The sequence below is a fragment of the Melospiza melodia genome, chromosome 4 (assembly GCF_035770615.1).
Source record: "Melospiza melodia melodia isolate bMelMel2 chromosome 4, bMelMel2.pri, whole genome shotgun sequence".
Lineage (NCBI taxonomy): Eukaryota > Metazoa > Chordata > Aves > Passeriformes > Passerellidae > Melospiza > Melospiza melodia.
Genome location: NC_086197.1, coordinates 6356305 through 6381552, shown reverse-complemented (window position 1 = coordinate 6381552; position 25248 = coordinate 6356305). Strand labels below are relative to the sequence as shown.

Genomic DNA, 25248 nt, shown 5'->3' with positions numbered 1-25248 from the left:
AATGCCACAATGCAGGTGTTTTGATAAAATTCTCCAAGTATAAATCCTCTTCCCAAATGAAAATAAGCACCTTCTGTCTTATGCTTTCTTTGATTTAGCCTGTTAATATCTCTTTCCATTCATTGATTAGTAACAGGGAGAAAATTTCACTGGAAAGAAAAAGGACAATATGCAAAACTCTTGTTAAATTTTAGCAGTTTTACTTCTAGATGAAAATAGGCATTCAGGTATCCAGACTCTCTCCTGAAAGGGTGACAAAAAGTAGCTGTGAGTTTAAAAGTTGATTATGAGAGCTCTCCACTGTTGATTTTATACACAACTTGGAAAGAGCAGAGTGGTGCTGGCTGGTTTGGTGTTGTTTGGGGCTTTTTGTCTGGCTACCTTCACAAGTTAGACTGTTTTACAGAAAGCAAGGGACCTCTACAAAGCTTTTTTGTAATTCTAGCTCTGAAGTACCCAGAGATTAACAGAGGGCTGAGCACAGGCTGCTGAGCCAGAGTTAATATTGTTTATCTTCAGTTTGACAGTAGCAGTCACTAGAGCAGACTTTAATTTCAGTGCCAAGATTAAGACACCTTTGTGGCTGCTTTGTGTATTTCACATCTTCACTTCTACATCTCTGTTTGGAATCAGTAACAGCTGTTAGTGTTCTGCAAGCACAGACAACAAGTTTGGGGAGTTTAAATTTTGGCATTCAGAATAAATCAGTGTTTGAAATGTCACCCGTGCAATGTTTCACTTTACCTGTCTTTAAATGTGTCACAAAGTATATTGATACTTTTTGAAACATTTCAATGTGTAAAACATCATAAAGGTGCTAATTACAAAATAGGCTTCAAATCAGAAGCACTTACTGTTGTCAAATGTTGTTTATCCTGTTCTTTAGTGCTAGACGAGTTAAATTGGGAAAGCATGTTTCCAAAATGCAGTTCACTACTTCTATGTTTTTCTGTTTTTACAAAAGATAATACTATAGCTTTTTCATTTTCTGCTCTTATTTCTCCAGGCAACAATCTTTGTTCCATATTTTAGCTGCATATTCCATATATAATACGGTAAGCTGTGTTCCTTCACACTTAAATCTGGTTTCTCTAAATGTGCTCCAAGATAATAACTTGCATCTCTTTCTCCCTAAAAACAACAAACATTTCAGAGACCTTTAGAAGTACATAGAAAAAAATTATTTGTTGACATATTTTGAGTAAATAAAGCATCTGAATTATGAGTTTTATTGGACAGACTGAGCTATGCTTACAACTTGTAATAATAATGAATTTGTGCTGTGCAGGAGTGTTATGTGACTGATTTTCCCCCCATTTTATTATCTGCCTCCCTTTCATTTGAATGATGGGGAGGAAAATACTGCAGAAGGATACATGGTGGAGTCCACAGGTGTATTTCATAACCTGAAAGGTTAAAAAAAAATTGGAATTAGTTTAAAAGGTTGCATCTTTACATTAGTGCTTGCTCTTGGCTGCAGTCCTGAATGGGATTTATTAGAGTGGGGTTCCCAGACTGTATCATAAGGGTTAGAAGCTTATGTATTTGGTAATGTCTTTTGACTGTGCTAAAAATAGAAGAGCAAGAAATGCCTTCATGTCCACATTTAACTGTGGTTTAACTGTTCCCTTATTCCTTGGGCCCATTTTGAGCATTTCTGTACATCTTCCATTTTATATCCATCAGCAGCTCCCTAGAAGTCAATATAAAATATGTTAACTTTAGAAGAGGAAAGAGAAATTAAAGCATATACTTGAATTAAATACTGGTTGGTTTGGATTTTTTTTCAAAGTTCTAGGAAATGTAACCTTTCTGTCTGACCTTTTCTACCTTGTATAAAATATTGGACTGGTATTTTCAAGTTGCATGAATAATTATGTTTAAAATCAATCATCAAAGTGTAATGATAAGACTATTATAGTAAAGTTTTTATTTTGCAATTCTTGTTGTATTTTTCCTCTTAATGTGTAGCAGTTCTTATGCTTTGGTTTATCTCTAGAACAAAGTTGTCCTAAGCACTTGTAAACCTGAAAAAACTTACTCTACAATTAAGTAATTGTCCTTACAAATACTTTATTGATGGGGTTATCTTTGCAGTTGAATGATAGTGACAGCTGGTTCCTGCCATAAAATCCAAAATTAATAGCAGAGGAAGTACTCAAGTTCAGTTTTGGAACAATAAATTTTTTTCTTTGGGTTCATTACAGTTGCTTGCTATTGGGCTGCTAAACTTGAGTTTATAGTTACAGGTCACTCTTGAAAAATCCTGTGTTTATCAGATGATGCCCTGACTGTAAGCAATAAAGCCAGATACTCTCACCCTCCATAAAACCCTCCAAATTGCAACTAAATTATAAATGCATCCATTGGACAAAAAGATGATACAGTAACTTGAAAATATTAGTACTGACCAAGGGTTTTGTTCATCAGTAGTGAGTTCTAATGAGCAATCAATACTTCCAGGTCACTTTTCAGTTGGAGGGCTGTGCATCATCCCTTCTATCTATCAATATTTTTAATGTTTACATATGAAGTGTGTTTGGTGGGAAGCTTTGCCATCAGGACAGGCATCATCTTTCCTCCACTAACTCAAGGAAAAGCTGCAAGCTCATGGCTGTGAGGCTTCTGTTTCCAGCATTTTAATATTTCCACTGTATGATTTCCAGGAAGTTGGATACTGTCAGGGAATGAGCCAGATCACAGCTTTGCTCCTGATGTTCATGAATGAAGAAGATGCCTTCTGGGCCTTGGTGAAACTTCTCTCTGGTCCAAAGCACGCTATGCATGGTATGGAGTTTCCTGTCAGTGCATTTAGGTTCCAACCTGTCTTATTTAAGCTGTAAATGATTTGAAAATGAAACTGTTCTGTTCTGATTGGTCAAAAATAAAATATAATGAGAGCTTTATACTTGAGGGAGGTATTGGATGTTACTGGAGCTCTCATCCATAAGAGAGAGAAATGGTTTTTATAAGTGATATCTTTCAAATAGTTCTTAATGAAAATCAGATGGTTTCCTCTTCTCTTATTCTCTCAGGGAATGTAACCAATTGAAAACTGGTTATGTAGACATCTATATAGTAATAAAATAGTAGTGGAAGCCTCATACAGAATGTGTAAATTCTGTAAATATTGCAGCTGTGCTATTGTTTGGCAGGACAGGAATCTACAGTAAAAAATGGACTTTGGCCTAGGCATGAACTTCAGGCTTCTCAGTTTCACCTGCACCTCACACAGAATTTCCTGCCCTCATGGTATTCTTCTCTTGTGTTATTGGTGGTTCTCTCTCTCCATGCCAGATTTAGTATGATCTATGCATATTCCATGGCTATTGGTATGGAACACATCCAGAAATTCCAAAATATTTGTGATGTTGCAGTTCTGGTGATTTACAAAAGCTGTGCTTCTTGGAAGCCTGCAAAAGTAAATGTCATCCAGAACTTGGGCTTTTTAGCAAATTTCCAACAAGCTCTAGCTGCTTTTACCTGCTGAAGAGTTTCTCATTCTGTGATATCTTCCTTCCCATGCTTTTCTTTGTTCCTGGATGTTCTCCACTCCCAAACCAAAGGGATAGTTTTTTATTTTGCTGTTTACAGTTCTGCAGAGCTATTGACTCAGGGGGAGGGAAAAAAGTGTGATCTGATGTCAGTGTCGTAAATGAAATTTTGAGTTCATCAAATGTCAAAAGATTTTTGAGCTTTACACGGTGATAACACAGACTAAAAGCATCTTACAAGAAAATCTATACGTTTCATAATAATCCAAAACTGTGTAACTGAAGCCATATAGAATATTGAGCTCAAAGCTCACAGAAGATTCTTACTTTGGGGCAAGTCAAAATCAGGTCCTTATTTACCAAATCATGTGCTTGATGAACTAGAGGATAAACACAGGCAGATGAATTGCTTGAGATGTTGCAGAGCTCTCTCCTTCCCTCCTTTATTCCTGTCACACACCTGTCAGGTGGTGGGAGAGAAAGGAGTGAGCTTTGAGTAGCCCAAGGCTTGATGAGCTTCTCCACAGAGTATATGAACCATTGTATCACAGCTTTATTTTACACACTGAAGCTGTTTTGGAGTGCCTGTTAGGCAAGTGTGCATTTATAGGGGTTGATAAAAATTTAATTATAACTCATATGTTCCCAATTTATCATTTATTAAATGTTGCCAACTAGTCTAAGGTTCTGCTTTCAGCAGGTTGGGCCAGATAATCTCCAGAAGTCCTGTCCAACCTGGATTTCCTGTGATTCCTGGAGTTTATCTGTTTTAAATGTCACTGTGCATCTGTAAATAACACTGTAGATTCTGGAAAGGAAACTTTCAACTGAGAAAGGAAAGTTTAAACTCAGGAAACTGACTTGACTGATGTCACATTACAGTTTGCACTTTCTGTGTTCTTCTTTAGGGAAAGTAGCTTAAAGCACTGTCTGTAAAGCTTAAGGAATTTCAATTCCAAATTGCCAATATCCATGAAGAAAAACTTGTATAGTTGCACTTGATGCCACTGACCATCAGATAGTTCTCTGAAATGGGCACCTGCCTATGGAAATCATGGGGGTGGGCTAAGAAATTCAATTAGAATCCTATTGGCAGGATTAGGATGGTTAAAAGCTCCTCCTCACAGACAAGGTTTTTCTTTTTTTTTTCTATTTTACCTGTGATACAGCAACCTGGAATACTTTTTGGGTGCAGCCCTTTAGCCAGACTAATTTCTAGTATAAAACTACTTGAAATCAAGAGATGAATTGGTCCTTTTTGGTATTTCATATTGTATGGAAGATGTAAAGTCTCTAGATGATAAAATACAGACATCTGACCCTGAAAATTAGCTGCTTTTTTGGAAGCTCTTTCCATTGATCTTTCTATAGTCTTAAAAATTCAGGATAATGAGTTGGTGTATGTAAATGTAAAAGAGCAACCTTTCATGGAAAAAGAACCTTTATTGTTATTGTTGATGGCTAATTAGCTTTGATGTAGTCACTGTTTACAGTAAGAAAAAAACCAAATGCCTTGCCTGTGTTATTGAAATTTCCTAATATGCAACCTGACATTTAAATATTGTAGAATTTGCATTTGTATCTGTGAAATACTAAACCTGGATGAATCTGTGGCTTTAAATCTTGTGTCTTAGTGACTGTGCACTGAATTGCACAATTGGAAATAGAAAGACTTTGATTTTTTGGTTTGGGACTTTAGTCACTTTTTTTTTTTTTAAGTTGCATGGCTGTTATGGGTTTGTACTTGTTCTTCCAGTTTTCATACTGCTTAAAATATATTGGAGTTTTTTTATAACTTTAATTCTGCTGATACCTCAGCTGGAAAGGTGTCAGAGTTTTCCATGTGTAATCACTAAAACAATTAGATGGATTTTTTAATCCCCTTTGTTTCAGTTGTGTGAGCTCACAGTCTTTGCTTATAGGATATAATAATGATATTTGTCTTGCTAGAATATCCCTCTTGTCTTTTTTATGGTTTTTTCTTCAATGCAGACAGTTCAGTAGATGCCTATGCTGCTTGCCCTTCTATCATTAAATTTCTGGGCTATAATTTCAATTTTAGTGGGTGAGGGTTGTGATTCTTTGTTTTGGTTTTCTTTTAAAGAATAATTATAAATGTGGTTTCCACATGATCTTATATTGGTTTGACTAATGTAGGACTGATGGATCTGCTGTCATCTGTCATTCTGATGTAGTATTTGTCACTAAGGGAATGTATTGACTGTAGCTATTTAGGCAGGAGTATGTGCATATCTGTATAGAGACATCAAAATATTGTTATGGAGATCTGTTCAGATCCAGTAGTCTTATAGAACGATAATGTTCTTGGAGCCTTAATGGTTTTTTAATATCATTTTATGGTACAAACACCTGTTAAGTGTCAGCTTCTTTTCTTAGGTTTTTTTATTCCTGGTTTTCCAAAACTGATGAGGTTTCAGGAACATCACGACAAAATTCTGAAGAAATTTTTGTCCAAACTTAAGGAACATTTGGTAAGTATTTATTTCACTATGCAAGCCATGCAAACTTACAGCTTTCTACCTTATTGCAGTTCAGGTGAACCCACTAGATAAGAACAAGCAAACTTCAGGAAAAAATGTGAGGTTTTAAAAGGCAGAAGTGTTGTTGTTTTTGTTATAGACAAAGTTATGGTACATGTTGACAAAGTTATGATAAAATTAGATCCTAAGAGTGATTAATTTGGGTGTCTGTCTTACTTTGGAGTCTTACCTCTGAGTTAAGGACAATGTGTGGTTCTTCCATTTGGCCTTGTGTGAGTTTCTGTAAACAAACTGATGCCAGAACATTTTATCAGGGGCTTTTTGTATGTTTAGCTTGTGGTTGGTTCATCTGTGGACAGAGGTGACTTAAGGACCAACCAGTTCAAATTTCTATTTTAAAAATAACCTTTATAAGAGGTTTGAATGGTCCATTTAAAATACTTCTATTTTACCTGTGATAGAAGTCCATTTAAAATACTTCTATTTTACCTTCTGCGTGAAGCTACATGCAGAGTTTTATCTCTTTTAATGCTTTAAAATAGAAAATAATATGCATTTTTTTAATATTGGCTATATTTATTCTAAGATGTAATTTATTTTTCTAATGGGAGAAAAATGCCCTTCCAGTAGGCATCAAGAATTTAGTTTTACAGTACATTGGTACTGCCAGAATCCATCTTCAGTTCTTAAAAAGTAGTGTAAGAGATGCTCACTTGCAGCTTCTGTCATTTTCCTCATCTCTCTCTGTGAGTGTGTCACTAAAACAAGCCAATGTTACCTCCTGAAAGACAAAAGTAAAGCCTGCACACAAACCAAAGGGATTTGGCCCAATGTTTTTTCAGTGTTTGTATGACTAAGTTCTCAAATTTGGTGCTTAATTTTTGACAAAGCCCACATCAGTTAAAATTCAAGATTTCTTAGCTTTTCTCCTTTTACTTTGGCTTTTCTCCTTACTGTGCAAAGGAATTTGAAGAGCTCCAGGAAGCTGCAGAGAAGCTTTAGCAGTCTTTGAATGGGTGTCATACCTGATGGATTTTCTGTGCTCTAGGGGAAATCAGACCCCTTAATCAAGAAATAAAATTTCTTATCAGCCTGCATCCTGTTTGACACCCGCTGGTCAAAGAATTTGGTTGTTTTCCAATAATTTCTGTTGGATATGTATTATAAGGAGGTTCTTTCAGCCTTGCTACAGAGACATGAAAGACTTAATGGACCCAAAGCCTGAACTGGGGTTGCTCCAGAATATTGATTTTTTTTTCTTGAGAGAGGATTTTATCCTCTGCTACCTCTGTCCCAAGAACATGATAAAACTCTGGGATGTATTAATACTTCAGCACCTCCAAGTGCATGTTCTTCAGGTGGTGAAATTAATGAAGAAAAGCTGTAAAAACCAGAATTTGCCTCTGTTGGATTGAAGTTACAGCGTCTCATATAGTTAAATTAATTATTTATGGTGACTATTGAGTACATTAGTTTTAAGGGGAAAATGTTTTTTCATGCAGATTGCAAGGCATTACTTGGATTTTTGAAAGTATTTTTCAACTTGTGTGTTGTTTGCAGGACTCCCACGATATGCCCACCAGCTTTTACACAACCAAGTGGTTTTTCCAGTGTTTTCTTGATCGTGTGAGTATGTTTTTCTTTCTGTTGCTGTCTTTAATTGTGACTTGGGGCAGACTGTTTTCACAGCATTGCCTGATTCTGTCATTGCAGACTCCCTTTACGTTAAGCCTCAGGATATGGGATATCTACATACTTGAAGGAGAGAGGATTCTCACTGCTATGTCTTACACAATTCTGAAACTGCACAGAAGTAAGAAAGAAATCTGTCAAACCTTTGATACCTAAACAGAGGTTCAGCTAGTTTTGTTCTCATTTTGTGTAGCTTGACCTTAATGTGTAAAAATTTTAAGTTTCCCACATGCCTTATGCTGCTTCTGACAGATATTTTTCATTCCTCATGCACAGAAAGTTAAAACTCTTTGCTTTATAATGGTGTGTGTGTTGTGGGTTGATCTTGGCTGGGTCCTGGTGCGCACCAAGCTGCTCTATCCCTCTTCTCTTCAGCAGGGCTGGGGGAAGGAGAAAACAAGATGGACTTTTCTAGACACCAGGGCAGCTGTGGGGAAAGTTAACTCCATCTCAGCTGGGCCCAGTGCAGTGTGATTGTCAAACAGAAGGAATTATTAGAGTAAGGAAGTTACTTGGACCTGAAGTCAGTTGTATTACTGACTAAACAGTGGGGAAAAGTGTGGTAGTTTCATGGTCTGGAAATGGCTTCTTTAGCCACAGGATTTAAATTAATGAAAAAACACACAAAGAATTGAGACTGTGACATTAAAGGCTGAAAATCTACCAGCAAATACCTCAGCAATGAGGAATCACCAGTCTGTGTCACTTTATACCATTGTTTGTCCAAGAATGTAATTAAAATCCAGAAATTCTCTAGTCTGCCTGTGTGACCTTCTCCTTATCTCTTGACTTTGGGTGAAGTAAAATTTGAGATTTTGAACAGAACTGTCTAAAGCATCTATGCCTGGTTCCCCAAAGTGACTTGGCATCCTAAGTTCCAGGGACCCAAAAGGCTTTTGAGGGTGGATGGTGGCTTTTCGATAGATTTGAGCATTTCTAAGGCTGATACTTTGTAGCTCAACTTTGACACACCTCCTCCTGTGGGACTTGGGCTTTTTTAGTGAAGTCATTTGACTCTGTGTTAATGCAGAGGTCTGTGTGGAGCCCATAGCATTAATGTTTTAATTTCCTTGCTAGTTTATCCTTCTTGAACTGTGGTGGTGCTGCCTCACTGTCTCACTGGGATGTTTTCATCAGTTTGTTCATAAACAACTTTGAAAAATGGAACAGGTTACCTTCTACATTTTTGCACTTGAGAAAGATAAACTTTTAGAGACCAATCATTAGGCTTAACATTTTGGTTTCTCTTCTTTATTTGCAAATAGATATCTACTTGATTTTTTTCTTTTTATTATTCACCACTCTTTTAATGGGAAGACCTGAGGAAAAAGTCTCAGTGTGGATTTGCTTGCTTAGCAAGTACCCTGCAACTTCCTCCATGATCAAACACTGAGAGAACCTCACGGCAGCAGGGGAGATGAGAGGGCTGGCACAGAAGCTGGCAGAAGACAGATTCTGATTTTTTTTTCCAATTTCTTGTCTACCCTCAAAAACATAGATGGTATAGCTATTCAGTCAGTGTCATTGTGGAATACATGCCAGGAGCATTTTTATTACAGCATCAAAACAGGTTTTTTTTATGGTTTCCATATTGAAATTATACATCTGAAACTTTTGATGATGTACAAATGATGAAAAAAGAGACAGGTATGCAGTTACAGCCTTGAAATCCACATGACCTTACTGCTGTGTAAAAAGGGAAACAAAACTAATCTGATAATTATAAAATGACTTTCAAAATATGACCTGAATTTTTAGAGAGCCTGAAGCAATGGTTCTGAAGTGTGAACTGCCATCATCATTTCATTGGGAGTTAATTCAGTTGTGACTGAGGGTGCTGTAAATAGGGATTTTTAAAATGTTTATCTGCTTTTCAGAGCTCCTGATAAGAGAGATGATGTACAGATCCATAGCAATGGTTCTCAGTAGAGGATGCAGGCTGACAAATAAAGGCCTGAAGCTGTTGGACATGAGAGGGCTGAAGGAGGGTGACTCGTAGTTGGTTTTTTGAAGGTGCCCCTTTTTGAAAAACACCACCCTAAGTAAAGAATAATGTGTAGAAAGGATTTCCACGGTGACTTGCAAGTGAATTTTTAATGTATTTTTAGATCTCCAGTTGTAGAAATCTGTTATCTGCCTAATTAACAAGTGTTTTTCATTCTACTTTGAAAACAAAAGCACCTCATGACTAAAGTACATTTTTGAGTGTTCATTATCAAGATGTCTTAATGTATAATGTAATGTTTTCTCCTTATATAGAGCATCTGATGAAATTACAAATGGAAGAGCTTGTAGAATTTCTGCAGGATTCTTTAGCCAAGGATTTCTTCTATGAAGATGACTTTGTAATAGAGCAGCTCCAAAATTCTATATCAGAATTGAAACGAGCAAAACTGGATTTACCAGTAGCTGGTAAGAAACTTGCAAATGTGCAGAGTTAGATATTTGGAGTTTTTCACACATTGGTAATTTTTTAAATGTTAATTAATGCTGTTGAAAACTGTGCAAATATTTTCCTCTTCATCACTGCATAGATTTGGGGAGTTTTTACCCAAAAATATTTTACAGTGTAAAATCAGCACTTTTCCTTTCATGAATATTCCTCTTCTTTTGGTGTTTTGTTTGCTGTTTTTAAGCAAAGCACTGTGAAAAGTACCATGTTCTGGTAATTTTATTAACTTGAATTTATAAAACCTTTCAGATAGAGGATCAAATATCAAGGTTTCAAAGTGTCTGAAACACTACATTGTCTGGGAATCCAGACTGTTTTGTAGATTGATTAGATGTGGGCCAAACTTCAGGTCAAATAGCTTCTTCTGTTTGTCAAATCCAGATTTTTAATTTTTTGCAAGTGATAGACTTGCTGAGTGTTTAGTGGAATAGTTTTCATTATTTCTTTTTAGCCTTTGTGCTTTTTGGTTGCAGATGAGAGATGGTTGTTTCATGTACCCTTACTTATGAAATGTACAGGATCTCTTCAAGATTCTATTCTTTTTTCTATCCCTATCTCCATAGTCTTTAATTAGAATTTTTCTTGTGATTACTCAGAGTTCTTTTACTTTATTCTTGCTAATTGTAGAAAAGTATGTGAGAAAACGTTTTTTAAAAAATTCCAAACATTGCAGAATTTAACTTGAAGTAACTTTATTAAGTTGCTGTGGTTAGCTTTCAGAAGTTAAGAAGTGTCAGAATAAAGGTTGCCTGTGTAGCATTATTGTGATAATTTGTTCTTTCATTAATGAACTTAATTTTTCTGTTTCTGTTGACATTATTCATTGCATGTATTGTTGGGCTGTGTCAGAGCTCCTCATCACAGGTAAATACCTGTTTTACCTGGTTCTTCAGATCTGTTCCTATGGGGTACAAACACTTTCTGTGTATTTGTTTCCTCTTTTGTTTCTTCTCAGAGTTCCCATTTCTCTTGCATCCTTTTCCTTTGTTTTCCCCTGTTCCTGAATTTCTGTACAATCTCTCCAGCAGAATTTCTTCCACCCACAACAGCTCTAAGTCTGCTTTCTGCCCTTTTCATCTGTTGCTTCCCTTTTCTCACCACAGCATTCCTATTCCACCATCTCTCCGTCCTTTTCCCCAAGCTGAGTTTCAGTTTTGACTTTCTCTTCAGCACAAGTTGTTCTTTGTCCCTGCACCTCAGCCAGGTGCTGTCTCAGGTGTCTGGTGACAAATCTGAGCAGCTGTGTCCCTCAGCATCAGTGCCACACCACCATGGTACAAGGAGATAGCTCACAGGAGTCCTGTCTGTTCAGCCCTAAATACAGAATTCTCCATGGTTATGTTTGAACAGTGAGGGGCTATCCCAACAGCTTCACTTGTCTGTAGACACAGAGATGTTTTTTATGGATGTGGTAAAGTAACTTTCATCAGTGAAAAGTTCCACTTGAAACTGTGGTAGGGGAAGAGTTGGGAAAGATTTTTGTATTTTGCTACTTGATGAAGGTTGCATATCTTGCAGCCTAGAAGATCACACGCATATAAGTCATATTGAGATTTTCTGTGGAAAATACAGAATTTACTGGAAATTTTCTTGATGTAGAAGGCAGAAGGTCTGTTCTTAACTTGTTTGTTTTAAGGCCTTTGTTTTGGTAGAACATAAAGTGTCTTCAAGTGAAAGTTTGAGAATACTCTGGATTTTCATAGAAAATTCAAGGAGGATTTAGGTGACATAAGAGTCACCCACATTGTGACAGAAAATGTGAGACTCACTGAGTGTTCTTGTGGATACCAACAGCAAGGAATGGTGACTGTGCCTTCTTCCTGAGACACTTTGGCAGTGGGATGCAGTTGTTTGGTTTCACACCATGCACACTTAGGTGTAAGCTCTGATACAGTGAGCTGACAGCATGCTGAGTGTTTTGGGCCACATTGGTTCTTAATTTTGATACCTAAAGAAAAATCAGTAGCAAAATGTCTTTCGTGTGTTGTTTTTTTCCCCCTGAACATGAATGAGAAGGTTTAATTTTAAAACAGGAAGAGCAAAGCCAAAGTGAAGTGTACTTTGGTGCTGGAATTGAGCTTTTTCCTTTTGAGCTTTTTCTTTTTTTATTTCAGGTTCACCTGGGCAAGCCTTTCTGTGTGGTATGTTTTTGCTAGGGGTGGAAGGGAACATTATTTAACCTTTCTCAAACTAAAAATAAGATGCCTTCAGCCTGACCCTGGGGAATCTAGCTGATTTGTCTGCTCTTATTACTTGAGTGAGGCTGCCTCATTTGTTCTTGGTATGAATTTCATAAGCCTCTGGTTTTATTTTAAAGTTTTCTGCACTCTCCTAATTTTGGTTATATTGATCACTGTCTTCAAGCAGTTCTTTTTCAGGTTTTGAACATTCTCTGGACATTCAGCTTTGTGATAGGATACCAGGTGCCCTCCTCAGCTGGGCAGAGGAGAGAAAACAAAACAAGATTTCTGGATCAATACAAGGACAGGGAGAGATCATTCAGCAATTGCCATCATGGGGAGAACAGACTTGACTTGAGAAAATTACCTGATAATGAATTTAGTTAAATCAGAGTAGGATAGTGAGAAATAAAACCTTAATAAAAAGCTTCTCTCACTCTTCCCTTCTTCGTGGGTTCAACTTTCCTCACATTTTTTTTTCCACCTCTCCTTCCCAGCAGCACAGGGGCCAGGGAATGAGGGTTGTGGGCAGCTCATCATACATTGTTTCTGCTGTTCTTCCTCCCAAGGTGAGGACTCCTCACACTCTTCCTTTCTCCAGGGTGAGGTCCTTCCCACAGGCTGCCAAAACCTGCCCATGGAACCCCCATTGACTTGTCTGTCTGCTGCACTCTCTTTACTGCCTTGAAGTTCATTGGTTTTTTTCTGATTTCATCTAAAACATATGAAACTATTAGAGGTGATACAGCCACAAAAAATACACAGCCTGCTCATTTAAGTATTCACTGTAGCCTGAGAAAATAATGTTTATTTTAGTTTTCTCATCTGAAATCAAAGTACTGCTTCCTATCTTGTACTCTTTTTTTTTTCACTGAGCAAAAATTACACCTTTAAGAGCTAAAGTAAAAATGCATGTTAGGATCAAGAAAAAAAAATCTTCATCTTGCAGTTGCATCAGTATCAGTCATCCAGGAATAGCAGTGAACTAATTAAGCTCAGTGGAATTTTCCATCTGGCATCCTTTGTTAGGCTGTATAGATTTTCCTGCCCTAGTAGGGTAAGCTGCAGTAGGATATTAAAAGAGGTAATAACTTTTGTGTTACTTTAAAGTGGATGTCTATTTATGTCTGATGTAGCTTTCTCTGGCTCACTTCCTCCATGGCTTCTCTCCCTGAATTAAGGAGCTCCTTGTTCCCTTCAGAGCACAGAAGGAAGGGACTTGTTTAATATTTTCTCTCTGACAAAGCCCTTAAATTGCTCAGCCAGAAGAGATGGGTGTTGAGGAGATCTTGCTAATTTTGGGTGTCAGTGATTGGCACTGTTTTTACCATGGCTGTTTTGCATAAAGAAGGCCAAGGATTTTTCTTCCTTTCTGTGCTGGTTTCTAGTTTTGTGCTGACCAGTGCAGGGTAGCCCATAACAACTCCAACCTGCAGAGGGTGGTTTGGAACTCTGATGCTGTTCCTGCACCCCAAGGTGAGCACCCCTCTATTCCCATGGCTCTGGAGACGGGGCTGTGTGCTAAGCACACCTCTGGCTGGGGAGCTGTGGGTTTGAGACCTTGGAGAAGGGAGGCTGTCACAGCTGTCCATGAAAACTGTCCTTGAGGGTCTCTGACACAGCCTCAAAAAGAAGAAAAGGCATTTGGTATTTTGTGGATTGCCTGGAACATGGTCAAGGATGTCCACACCATGGCTGGTTCTTGAAGAACACTCTCATCTAAATCTGTGTGACTTTACATATTCTCCTGGAGTCAGATCCAATGTAAATTCAACCATCTCTTCCTTAATTCAAGGGTGATATTAAGACCATAATGTGAAGAATTTTCTTGGTATACACCACTGATTCCCAAAATTCCTTGATGCAAATTCTTTCCTTGTCTGTTATTTAAAACAGCAGCTAAATTCTATAAATGCTCACAAGATATGGATAGAATTTCTAGCTTTGCTGTAATTTTTTCCTGTAGGACTACATGAATAATGCAATGCTCAATAAACAATATTTATATATGGATAGATTTTTATAGTGTCTGACTTTAATAAACAGAAGTGCTTACCAGTGAAAGTTCCATATTAAAAATATGTTGCTGAAAATAGTTTATTAATCCAGTGTTTTGTAAACAAGACAGCCAGGCCCATTTTCAGGGTGTGAAGCCCCTCAGGTCTCTTCTTGAGACAGTTTCTCACCTGTGTGAGATAAGGGTCCTGAAAAGGGTGGGCAGGGAGCTCCTGGGTTGGTTTTTTATCACTGAAAGTTTCCAGACTTTGCAGCTGCTGAAGGCATTAAATCAAAGACAAAGATCTTGTAGCTTAATTTTAAAGCAATATTGGCAAATTTGGAATCTGCCTGTGTCCTTGTGATTAAAACCAGCTTTAAACTGCTGTTCTTTTAGTTTTCCCAATCTTTTCTGTATTTGGGGAAAACTAGCAAAGTTTGAATCTTGCATTTGCCATAAATTTAAAAATGTTTATCTGATAATTATCTTTGAAGTTATTAAATTTATTATCAATATCTTTTATTCAATGATCTATTTCACACAGTCATCAGTGATAGTGCAGAAATGCATACTGCCTCAGTAATCTATTAAATAATTGTGTTCTCTCCTGTTAATGAGCCTTCTGGCAGCCAAAGCAATAGAAATATGTAAATCAGCTTAACTTTCCTGTTTCTGATGGTGTCTTTCTTCTGGTTGTGTTTTGTTTCAGAGGAATTTTGGATTTTTCTCTTGTACTTCAGGAATACACAAGTAGCTATTTCACACAATGCACTCCATGCTTTTATAAACTAAACTATTTTTTTCTGCTTTGTTTTTTTGTGTGATGCAGCTGCTTTACAATACTATGAACTAAAATAATATGTGGAGTTATACTAATACAGTTAGTATATATCCTTAGATTTAGACTTTGGCTTTGCATCATTTAAAAATCTTTACTGTTTAAAACTTGCACGATCTTTAAACACATGATCCAAATAGTTGTGTTGGCCATTGCTCACATTGCTGTTTAAAACTGACTTTTCAAGGAAGTAAATTTTCTGGAAGAAATGTGGAATTAGGAATGTGAAGCAGTGGTTAATTTTAGAAATTTCTTTTTTGCACTGGCACCTTACAGATGTGCAGCTGATCACCTGTATCTTCTGGCTAATAACCAAACCTGTTAAGATTTCTGTTGTTTATCTGAATGCAGATGTTTATAAAATAACTTTTCCTTCCTGTCAGTACCATAAAAGTGACACAGCTGCAAGAGAGGCACACAGTGCTTTTAGTTCTCCCTTCAAGTTGTCCAGCATTATTTCATTTAGCAACTCCTTTGCCAATGATGGCATATAAAGGAAGGAGGAGCAGAGGTTGACTTTCAGACAGCAGCTACAGCTTCTAGTGCAGGCACTCAAGTTTCTTTAAAATTCCTTTGGTCTTGTAAACTGAAGATGGGATGTCACTGGTCAAAAATAAACACAAAATTTCAAGTTGTCATTTTAAGAGGTGTTTTTTTATGACCATTACTATCCTTGAAAATTGTGTTAGAGCAGTCAAAGTGCATGTATTCTGGTGCTGAAATTAAGGCCTAGACTGTTATTCACCAGAGAGAGCACTTAAAGCACTTTACTCCAATTATATGTCTGCTGCACGAGGCTGTTAGTGCCTCCTGGAGCAATTATCTCTGAAAGTCTTGTAGTGCAGATCCACTTCCACTGGGTGGTGGCCAAAGCTTGTTTGAGCAGGGGAAGTAAAGAGAGGCAAACTTTCTTTAATATCTTTCTTATCTTTTGGGGAACAGTCAGATCTGCTTGTATTTGCTTTGCTCCTTTTCCTGTCAGGGAATATGCTTGCCAACAGCAAGCAAGCACCTGATTGTTCTTGTTTTGCTTAAGTTGTCTCCCTCTACTTCCATTGCTCTCCTTCCTCACCCATTTTTCACCATGTTTCCTTTGTTGTTTGTTTATTTTATGCTATATTGCACAGAAGCCAACTAAATCACTACCTTTCTTTTAAAGGAAAAATAGAAAATCTATAGTTGCTGCTCTGTAAACTGATACAAGCTATTACAGTGCTTGTTTTTGGGAAAAGACAGTGACTAAACTGTCTAGAAATCTACTCTGTTGAAGGAAGGAAGAAGGATGAAAGTAGAGACATCCCTATCTCACAGGAATACTGGCAGCTTGGGAAAAATCTCATTGCCCTGCTTGCTTCAGAGGACAAAGGGACATTTTGATTATTGTACAGTCACAGCTGAACTAGACAGCTTTGTCTTAACTTCTGGTTTTAAAATGCTTTCAATTCTTGTATGTAAACATCACAGATTGTACAGAAAAGCACTTGTCCCAAAAGTACTTCTTACAGAATTGGGCAGTTTCTCCATTTCTCAGTCAGACAGATATGTCCAGACAGTGAATTAACTCAGATCTTGGATCAGCAACACAAACAGATACTCAATTGAATTTCCTTTAAAACATCCAACTAAAATTTCTTCCTGCTCAAATCTGAGGAGTTTGAACAGTGAGTGTGGTTGAAGTACTACAGGAGATGGTTGAGAGCTGTGTCTGAGGCTTTAGGCAGATTTGGAGTGGGAAAATGTTAGATAAAAGCAATGGGGCTTGAAGGAATTGGTGCTTCTGCATGCTTGTCTGGTAAGCTGTTTGTGTACCTCTTCAGGTAGAGATGTTTGTTGTGCCTTGGTTTCTTTTGTTTGCTTTTGCATTATGGTTTCTTATCCTCAGCTTTTTGCTTTTATGATCTATTTTCTTTCTTTCTTGCTAGCATGCAGCATCATGGGTTTCTTGCTGTTATTGCTCATAGTGGACTGCTTAAAGCATTCCCAAACACAGTTGGCATGCTCTTTGTGCATTTGAGGAGTGTCCCATTGCAGTCATGTGCATGGTGGTAATTTGGTTATCCTCTACTTGTTTATTTTGTGAACTTTTTTGGAACTTAAGGAGTTTGGGGTTTTTTGTTGGTGTTTTTGGGGTTTTTTTGTTGGTTTTTATTTGTTTGTTTGTTTGGTTGGTTGGTTTTGGGTTTTTGGTTTTTTGTTTGTTTTTTTCATTGTTTCCACTGGAAGTGGCAACTCTGTGTGTGTATAGGTATTTATGTATGATCTGTACACTTCAATCAGAATTAAGCAGCCATTCTGCAGTTTCAAAAAATTTCCTTTAGAAGGTGATTGGTTTGCAAGATGCCTTTTTGCTGCAGCATCATAGATCCTTACACAATTCCTTTCCTCTCAGTGCTGTTTATGGCTGGAGGTGGTCAGTGCTGGAGAACCCCTGAACCAGAGCAAGCTCTGTTCTGGTAGCCTTGGTTTGGTGCCTGCAGCAACGTGGCCTTGCTTGTTTCCACAGGCAGGTGTGGGTGGCTGAGCAACCAGTGCCCCTTGTTGGCATCCAAGGTCAAGTCAAACCAAGTTTTGTGCAAGTCCTGTGGCTGAGGTTTAACCTGTATTTCTTCTTTTCCCCACTGAGCCTTTTTCCATTGTTCTGTATTTTGTTTTCCCTGACAGCACTGAGCTTTGGTGTTAGCAGCCTATAAACACAGGATTGTGCTGTTAAAATGCAGAGGTTTTCTTCTAGGTGAATTATTCTCTTGCAACATTTTCCTTGTTACTCAGGATGTGAATTAATGCTGAATTCTAACAATTTCACTACAGACATGGCAAGATTTCTCTGATAGTCATGTTGCAGCTGTGATTCATGTTACAGGACACATCATCCAGACCATGCAGCCCACATGTGCCTGGCTGTAGTGTGTTCCTTTACCCTGAAATGAAAAGGAAAGGTGACACAAAGCAGCCTTGATAGAATTCAATAAAAATGTCTGCAGTATTCTCACTTGGGTTTATTAGAGCTTAATGGTAATTAGGAAACCTTAAGTGTGTGAAATTAAAAACCAAAACCTCACACAAACCCCACCTTTATAGTGCAACCTGGTATATTTAAGGATCTCCTATTGCTCTGTAGACATTTCTTAGAGTAAAAGTTGTGAGAAAATAAATCAGTTCATGTTTTTGATGACTGTGGGCAAATGAAGGAAGCATTGCAGCTACCAGAGGAACTGGTCTTCAGGTTTTTATATATGTGACTAGAATATTTTAACTTAAAGTGTGGAAGAAAGTAAACACTTTTTCTAAAACATGTTTTCTGTACAAGGACAGAAATTAAATAATTTAGCAATGCTGCAGAACCATTTTCTTGTGCTGTTCCATAACTACTTTGGATCTCCTGGTGGCTGTAAATGGATTAGCAGCCCATAAAGATTAGTTCTGTATGATTTAGATAGCAGAGTTTTAGTGTGTATTTTGTATGTACCAAAGTATTGTTTCTTAATGCAGACTTCATGCTATTTTCACATTCAAGATTAGTAAGACTGAAAGCACTGCAATCTATGGTTTAAGTAGCGGGAATATTTATTATGTGCAAAATTCACTTTTATTTAGGAGACAAGATCTTCAGCTTTGCTTAATGGTGTATTTGAAGATGCAGATGTAAATGATACAAATGCCTCTTGCCAAACCAGAAGCAAGTTCAGAAAGTGAACTCCTATTCATAAAGACTGAAGGACAATTTTGGAGAGGCTGTTGCAGCAGCCAGTGTATTGCAGAGCTGTTAAATCACCACTTTTACAGCATCCATGCAACTCCTTCCTTTGTCTCTCATCTGTTCCTCCAGTGGAGGAACACTCCCTTGCTGGGGGGTGCAGGTCTGAGAGCCCTGTTCCAGATTTTATTTGGGAATAGTGGGGGCCCATATGGAAAGAGCCCAAACATCAGACTTGGAATTCCAAGAGCCACTCACTGGAGCCTAGTGCCGAGGCCTGGCCCCACTGTTTGCTGTATGTGAAGTGAGGTTTCTGAAGTTATTTCTGAAGCAAAGGGTAGGTTTTAGGTTTCCATATGACTTTTGGCCCTTACAAAGAAAAATCAAGAATACACTACTTAATTGTTTGGCAAAGCTAAGCTGTTTCTATTAAGTGATTTATTTAGTTATCTTGTTGTGATGGCACCATTGTGTTCTTCTCTGCTGTCCTCCTGGCTGGCTCAAACTCAGTTTTCCTTTTGTTTATACAGCCACTGATCCCTGCTGGTAGTTTGTTCACTGTTATAACAAATAGCAGTCACCTTGGCTGCTGGCTTTCCTCAGTGTGTCTGTATCAGGAGCCACTCACCAAAGACTGAGCTCCTGCTCATGCCTGTGTAAATGAACATAGCTCACTTGTGACTACAGCCCTTGTCAGGGAGAGACACTTGTGTTATTCACTCCTGTGAACCCTTATAGACAAACAAAAAGAAATTACAAATAGCTAGAAAGTGAGGTGCTTACTCTCTGATCTCTGATGGGAAGAGACTGTACAGTCCTTGCCTTAGGAAAAAGCAGGGATTGGGCAAAATTATTTTACCAACAGCCATTTTATATAATTTATTTTGCATAGCATTTAAGCTAGGGTAGCCATTTCTTTTTTCCTCCTTACAACAAAGCTTCTGTTTATAAATAGATACACAGTGAATAGGACTTGTTTGGTAATGCTGACTTTAAATCTTTTGTGTTTTTTTTTTAAATGCTGAACATGAAATGAATTAAATCTGGATTAATACATTTAATGAGAAGTGCATGACCTTTTCTTCTTATAATGGGAAAGTAATGGATTACACAATTAAATAAGTTATATGCAAGTAGATATGATAAAATACTTCAGCTGTGCTTATGGAGGGCGTTGACTGCTAAGGAGAAGGATTGCAGTAGAAAATTTGATGTGAATTGTTCTGTGAGCAGCCATGAAACACTTCTTCATTGTTTCTGTATGTCACTGTGGGTTGCTCTGGGTCCCCACACTGTTGATGTTTACCACTGGCTGTTGCAATGCGTTGAGCTCCAGTCTGGGAGAACTTTCCATTCGTGTCCTTATTCTGTAAATGATGTCCTTGTGTCCTGCAAAACCCGCCCATGGAACACTCAATTGACACCATGACGTAGCCAGGATTGGTGTCAGCTGCTTCAGTTGTTCTGTACTGGTAAAAAGCTGAACTGGAAAAAAGATTCTGTGTATAGAGCGTTTTACTGGAGGTTTTTCATACTGAGGATGAAATTTCCAGGCAGGAAAGGGTTTAAGGGGAACAAAATCTTAATTGTGTTAATGAGGAGCTCCACCCAAAAACTGAAATGAGAGAGAGTTCAAAGATGTAATCTGGGAACTTTGTGCATGTGAGGGAGGAGCTGGTGGTGTGGCTTGCTAGAGGTGAACATTAGAGGATGAATGAATGGAAAACAATCCAATGGGAGAGTGATATTGGGAAGGATTTTTAAAGTGGATAAAGTAGTTTGCTTAATGTAACAATGTGAGGAGGGTTCCATACAGAATAGGTACTGTAACCAACATGCCATCTAGGAAAATGGGGTTTTTTTCAGCAGTGTCATGATAGAGCAAAAGCTTGGTGAGATTGCATCAGCTGTAGGAAGGAATAACTGGTTGGGATTAGAGGCTGAAGAAAATCTGTGTTTGATGTCAGTGTACAGAAAAACCTTTGAGGTGTTCAGCAGAATGGTGACCCAGGGAGAAGCCCAGTTAATTTCCAGCTATTTGTCTTGCATGACAAACAGATCAAAGAAGGCTTCTGTACAAATGTGAATTTACGTTATTCCTGTTCTTGTTTTAGGTAAAGAAGATGAATTTCCAAAGAAGCCACTGGGGCAGATTCCATCAGGACCTCTGCCTTCTGTGCTTAACTCCACTCCAATGCTTAATGGACAGAACAGTACTGGGACACAAGCAGCAAGACAAAGGACAGAGAGAAGACCATCCACAGAAGAAGAATCAGAAAGTTCACCAAATAACCGAAAAAGAATTAATTCTGTGGAAAAGAAACCTTCCTTAAAACTGCAAAAGATTCGACCAGCAGAAACACAAAACAGTTTGCCTAAGAATGAGGTGGATACCAGAAAAAAGCCTCAGCCAGCAGAGCAAGACAACTCAAGTCTATACAATAATGCAGCTGCTAATCAGAATTCTAATGCTACTTCCAACACAAGAAGGGAATTTGTACCTAAGTGGAATAAACCATCTGATGTCAAAATAATGGAAAAGACAATGAAACTCACTGCAGAGGTGAAAGGGAGGCCAGTAAACCATTCTGGTTTGGGCCCACCACCAAGTCCTGGAGAAATGCAGCCTTTGAATGTAAAGCAAAAGGTGAGGGTTTTGGATGCTGATGAAGGTAAGCGAGGGTCTAATGCATCTCAGTATGACAATGTTTCAGAGGATGAAACTGAGAATGAGAATGTTGTTGAAGAGATGCTTGAGAGAGCTCATCCACAAAGTCCTAGGCATGTAGCATTTTCTAATAGTCCAAGAAAGCAAATGGAAAAAGCACCAGCTCCATTAAAAATACCCAATAATTACACCTTCACTTCACAACCCAGATCTCCAAAATATGCATCTCAGTCTGATGGTCCATCTCATGGACTGAATGTAAAGCAGCCACTGCCAGGTTATAGTAATCCCCCTACTTACTATGGGAATTCTCCAAAGCATGTTTCCAGTATAGGCCATGCAAGCTCTGCACCTCTGCATCCCCACGGGAATCGGCCCAGCCCCTCTGGGCGGCCGTACGCTCCTTTCATGCCGGTAGATTATTCCCCAAATAAACCGCAGATGAACTCCTATCCTGCCAGTCGCCAAAATGCTCTTCCAGCAGCCCCTGCCCAGACAGAAGTCGCTCCTGTTGATGCCTACACCAGCAACTCGAGGTCCTCCCCAGGTGTCAAGTTCATCATCCCCCCAGCAGATTATTTACCAGAGGAGAGGAAGTGGCCGGACGCCGCCTACGCCTACAGACACGAGCCCTACAGGCAGCCCTGGGGCCAAGAGCTGAACAAAGGCCACCTGGATCATTTCCAGAAATACCAGCATTTTCAGCAAACACCTCTACATGAGCACAGTCTTCCTGCTGTTTCTGTGGATAGTCCAGTGAGATTCAGGACTTCCCCAGCCTTGGAAGAGAATGGCTCCCCACAGTACCAATATGGCAGCGCGTCAGCTCAAGCCCAGCACTATCGGAGCAGAACTGATGGATTGTCTGTGCATGAGTCTGTGCTTCTCTGAGAATCTGGCTGTGCTTAGTAAAGTGGCAAGAACCAAAACCAGTTGAACAGTACTGTGTTAGTAGTAGTCCTCCTCAGTTCTCTGAAATGTGGATGGTTCGTGTGAGTTCTAAAATAACGACACTTTTTCAGAGATGTTTCAGACTTTGCTTGAAAGCTGGTGGAGTTCTTGGACTTGCATGGAAGCTACTGGAAGTGATCTAATGCACATAGACATAGCAATAAGCTCATATCCATCACGTGGTTCATGCTGTCGTCGCTCCTTACATTTTAAATAACTTGTGTTACAATCCTTCTGCCTAAAACCTGTAACACACTGAAAAGTTTTGACTGACATTGTTAATGCACTGTACAGATGTGTGCGTGTGTGCCTGTGTGAGTGTGCACTTACAGTACACAAACTCGTGGAAAAGAGCTAAAGAGTTTAAATTTAAATGCATTTAAATTTGGGCAAAGCTTGTGAAGTACTTTTATTTCATATTAATTTTTCTTTGTAATTTATTTGAGAAGCCATTCATTTTGAATGGGAATTTCTGTCATTTTTATACAGCTGCCTCAGCATCCCAGTATCTGTTCTGGGCAGGAGAGATGCTTTGGGATTATTAATTTAATCATATGTGAGAGTTAATTTCCTCTCCTTTGACTACTGTTTGTCATTTTCCTCAGCAGGAAGGAGCAGGCAAAAATGTCTCTCTAATCTGGCTAAGAAATGGTGCTTAAATTCAGGGCAGTGTATAGGAGTTTTTGAAGTGCATCAAAAATGGAGAATTTGTACCTTCTCACCCAAATCTACCTTCAGAATGTTGTTCTATATGCAGAAGACTGGAGCACAGTGAGCCTAATTCCAGATACAGAAATGGTGCTGCACCCTTCACTTTTTGCCACGCTGTGCTGTCAGACTCAAACTGGTTGCAGGGCCAAATCCCACAGGTATCAGAGGATTGCACAGCTCGTTGACACCTCTGTGAAGTGCACGCAGGAGTTTGAGCTTTGCTCCAAGCTTGACATTCCCTGAGCTGTGTGAGTATGCAGTATCCCTTGCTGAGTGGATTTTGTTGTGTTTTGCCCTTTCCCCCCCAAATTGTGGTTTCCTGTCTGAGGTGGGGCGTGTGCTGTCAGGCTCACACTGCACGGTGTTCTACACGAAAATGACCCTGACTGTTGCTAACAGGAACCTTAAACTCCTGCTGATGTAAGTAATCCTGATTAGTCTTTGCAGCCTTTTCCCCTTTGTGTTCTCCTTTCTGTTTTGACTGTGAATTGGGGTGGAACTAGAAGCAGGTGGATGGAGTGGCACATGGAGGATGGAGCTGCAGGATGCTCTGACCTCTCCCCAGGAGCTGAGGCAGAGGAGGGGCTCACCTGGAGAGCTCCCTGGAGTGCTGAACAGAGAGATTGCTCTAATACTGAAGTACTAAACATTGCTGTCAACACCAGTTGGGAAGGTTGTCCTGTTCCTTCTTGTTTTGTAAGGTTTGTTAACTGAAAACATAGAAATGGATATTATTTTTTTTTTTCCTTTAAAGAATGAGCTTTAGTGCCTATTATTGCTGCAGGTTGGCTCTGTAAGTTTTAAGGTACAGAAGTAAAACAATTTTTTCAAATGGAAGTAACATTTACTTAGTATGTTTCAGAACTTTTTTTTTGTATATAACGTGTCTGATGTAATTTTTAATAACTGGGCAATTTTATATTTTAAAAATTGCAAACTGCAGCGAAGTAACTGTAGCCAAGCACTACACTGAAATCCTAAACTAAAATTGTGAAGAAAATATGACTTGGGCTTACTTTAGTTCTGATTGCTTACAACAGCTTAGAAATGTATGTATATAATATTGTGGCTAAGTGTAATAATCTCAGTGTTTAATGATGGTTCTGTAATTCATAACAAAGCTGTACAATTTATTTGTGCAAACAACTTGAGGCTCAAAAATATGTATCAGCATTAGTAAATACTGTAGATTTTTATATATAAAATATATACACACTATTTTCTTATTTCATCTGCAACAGTTTTATAACTGTGTATCCTATTTTGATGTGACTGTATTTTTAACATGTTAAAATAATAATAATTAAGCTTATGTTGTTTTGTCTTTCTTCTTAATTATTTGGTTAGCTCCAAACTGGACTTTAGCTATTCTCAGCACAAATAATTGCTTTTCATAAATGAGTCATGTATATATATATGATGTAGCCTATTTAATTTGTACATGTTTATTTTTAGACTAAGCAATGTGGATAAAATCTATATAGTGCTTTTGCATTATTGCAGAAGTGGCAAGATTATTGATTATAGTTTATTACACAGGCTAAACCTTAGCCTGTCATTTGCAAAAACTAGGAGCATAAACTGTGATCATTGTTTTCTGGTTTTGTTCTAATAATCTCACCCAATACCAGTTTAAAAGAGAATTGTTGGCATAAGGAATTTGCAAAGTTGCATTGATCAAAGTGCAAAATAATAGTTTGACTGTGGCTTCTGTCTCTCACATGTTTGGAGGATGCTATTGAGTTGTTTTTTTAAAAGAAAAGCAACCCAGCCTTGTGTCATCTGATTGTCGTGCAAAACACATTTTTATTTTCATTTAACTGGACAAACCAGACTCAGGGCACAGGCAGATTTGAGTCTCATTCATACCAGCAGCAAAACCCACTTGGTGCTGCAGAGGGGAGGGCGACACAGCTGTGCCAGTGCCTTGCTGGTGGAGGGGCTCAGCTCAGTGTCTTGGATTAGATACCTCACAAGAGCTTTGCTGTCACTGTTTTCTTTGATCTGAAAACAGTGGAGAGGTAAGTACCAGCATAAAATATTTGAGACCTTTTTTTTCTTCTATGGTTTA

The 25248-nt window shown here is 38.3% G+C and overlaps 1 protein-coding gene across 3 annotated transcripts in view; it reads left to right on the top strand.

Annotated features, from left to right (window-relative positions):
• The window catches only part of USP6NL (USP6 N-terminal like), a 115672-nt gene extending 91183 nt beyond the window's left edge, over nucleotides 1-24489 (top strand). For all 3 annotated transcript variants that reach the window (XM_063153719.1, XM_063153717.1, XM_063153718.1), the window contains 7 exons: nucleotides 1007-1055; nucleotides 2667-2787; nucleotides 5892-5986; nucleotides 7556-7621; nucleotides 7709-7808; nucleotides 9947-10099; nucleotides 20962-24489. In XM_063153719.1, coding sequence (XP_063009789.1) covers nucleotides 1007-1055; nucleotides 2667-2787; nucleotides 5892-5986; nucleotides 7556-7621; nucleotides 7709-7808; nucleotides 9947-10099; nucleotides 20962-22406 — 2029 coding nt within the window. In that variant the 3' untranslated portion in view covers nucleotides 22407-24489. The remainder of the gene's footprint in view (nucleotides 1-1006; nucleotides 1056-2666; nucleotides 2788-5891; nucleotides 5987-7555; nucleotides 7622-7708; nucleotides 7809-9946; nucleotides 10100-20961) is intronic.
• Nucleotides 24490-25248: the final 759 nt, after the last annotated feature.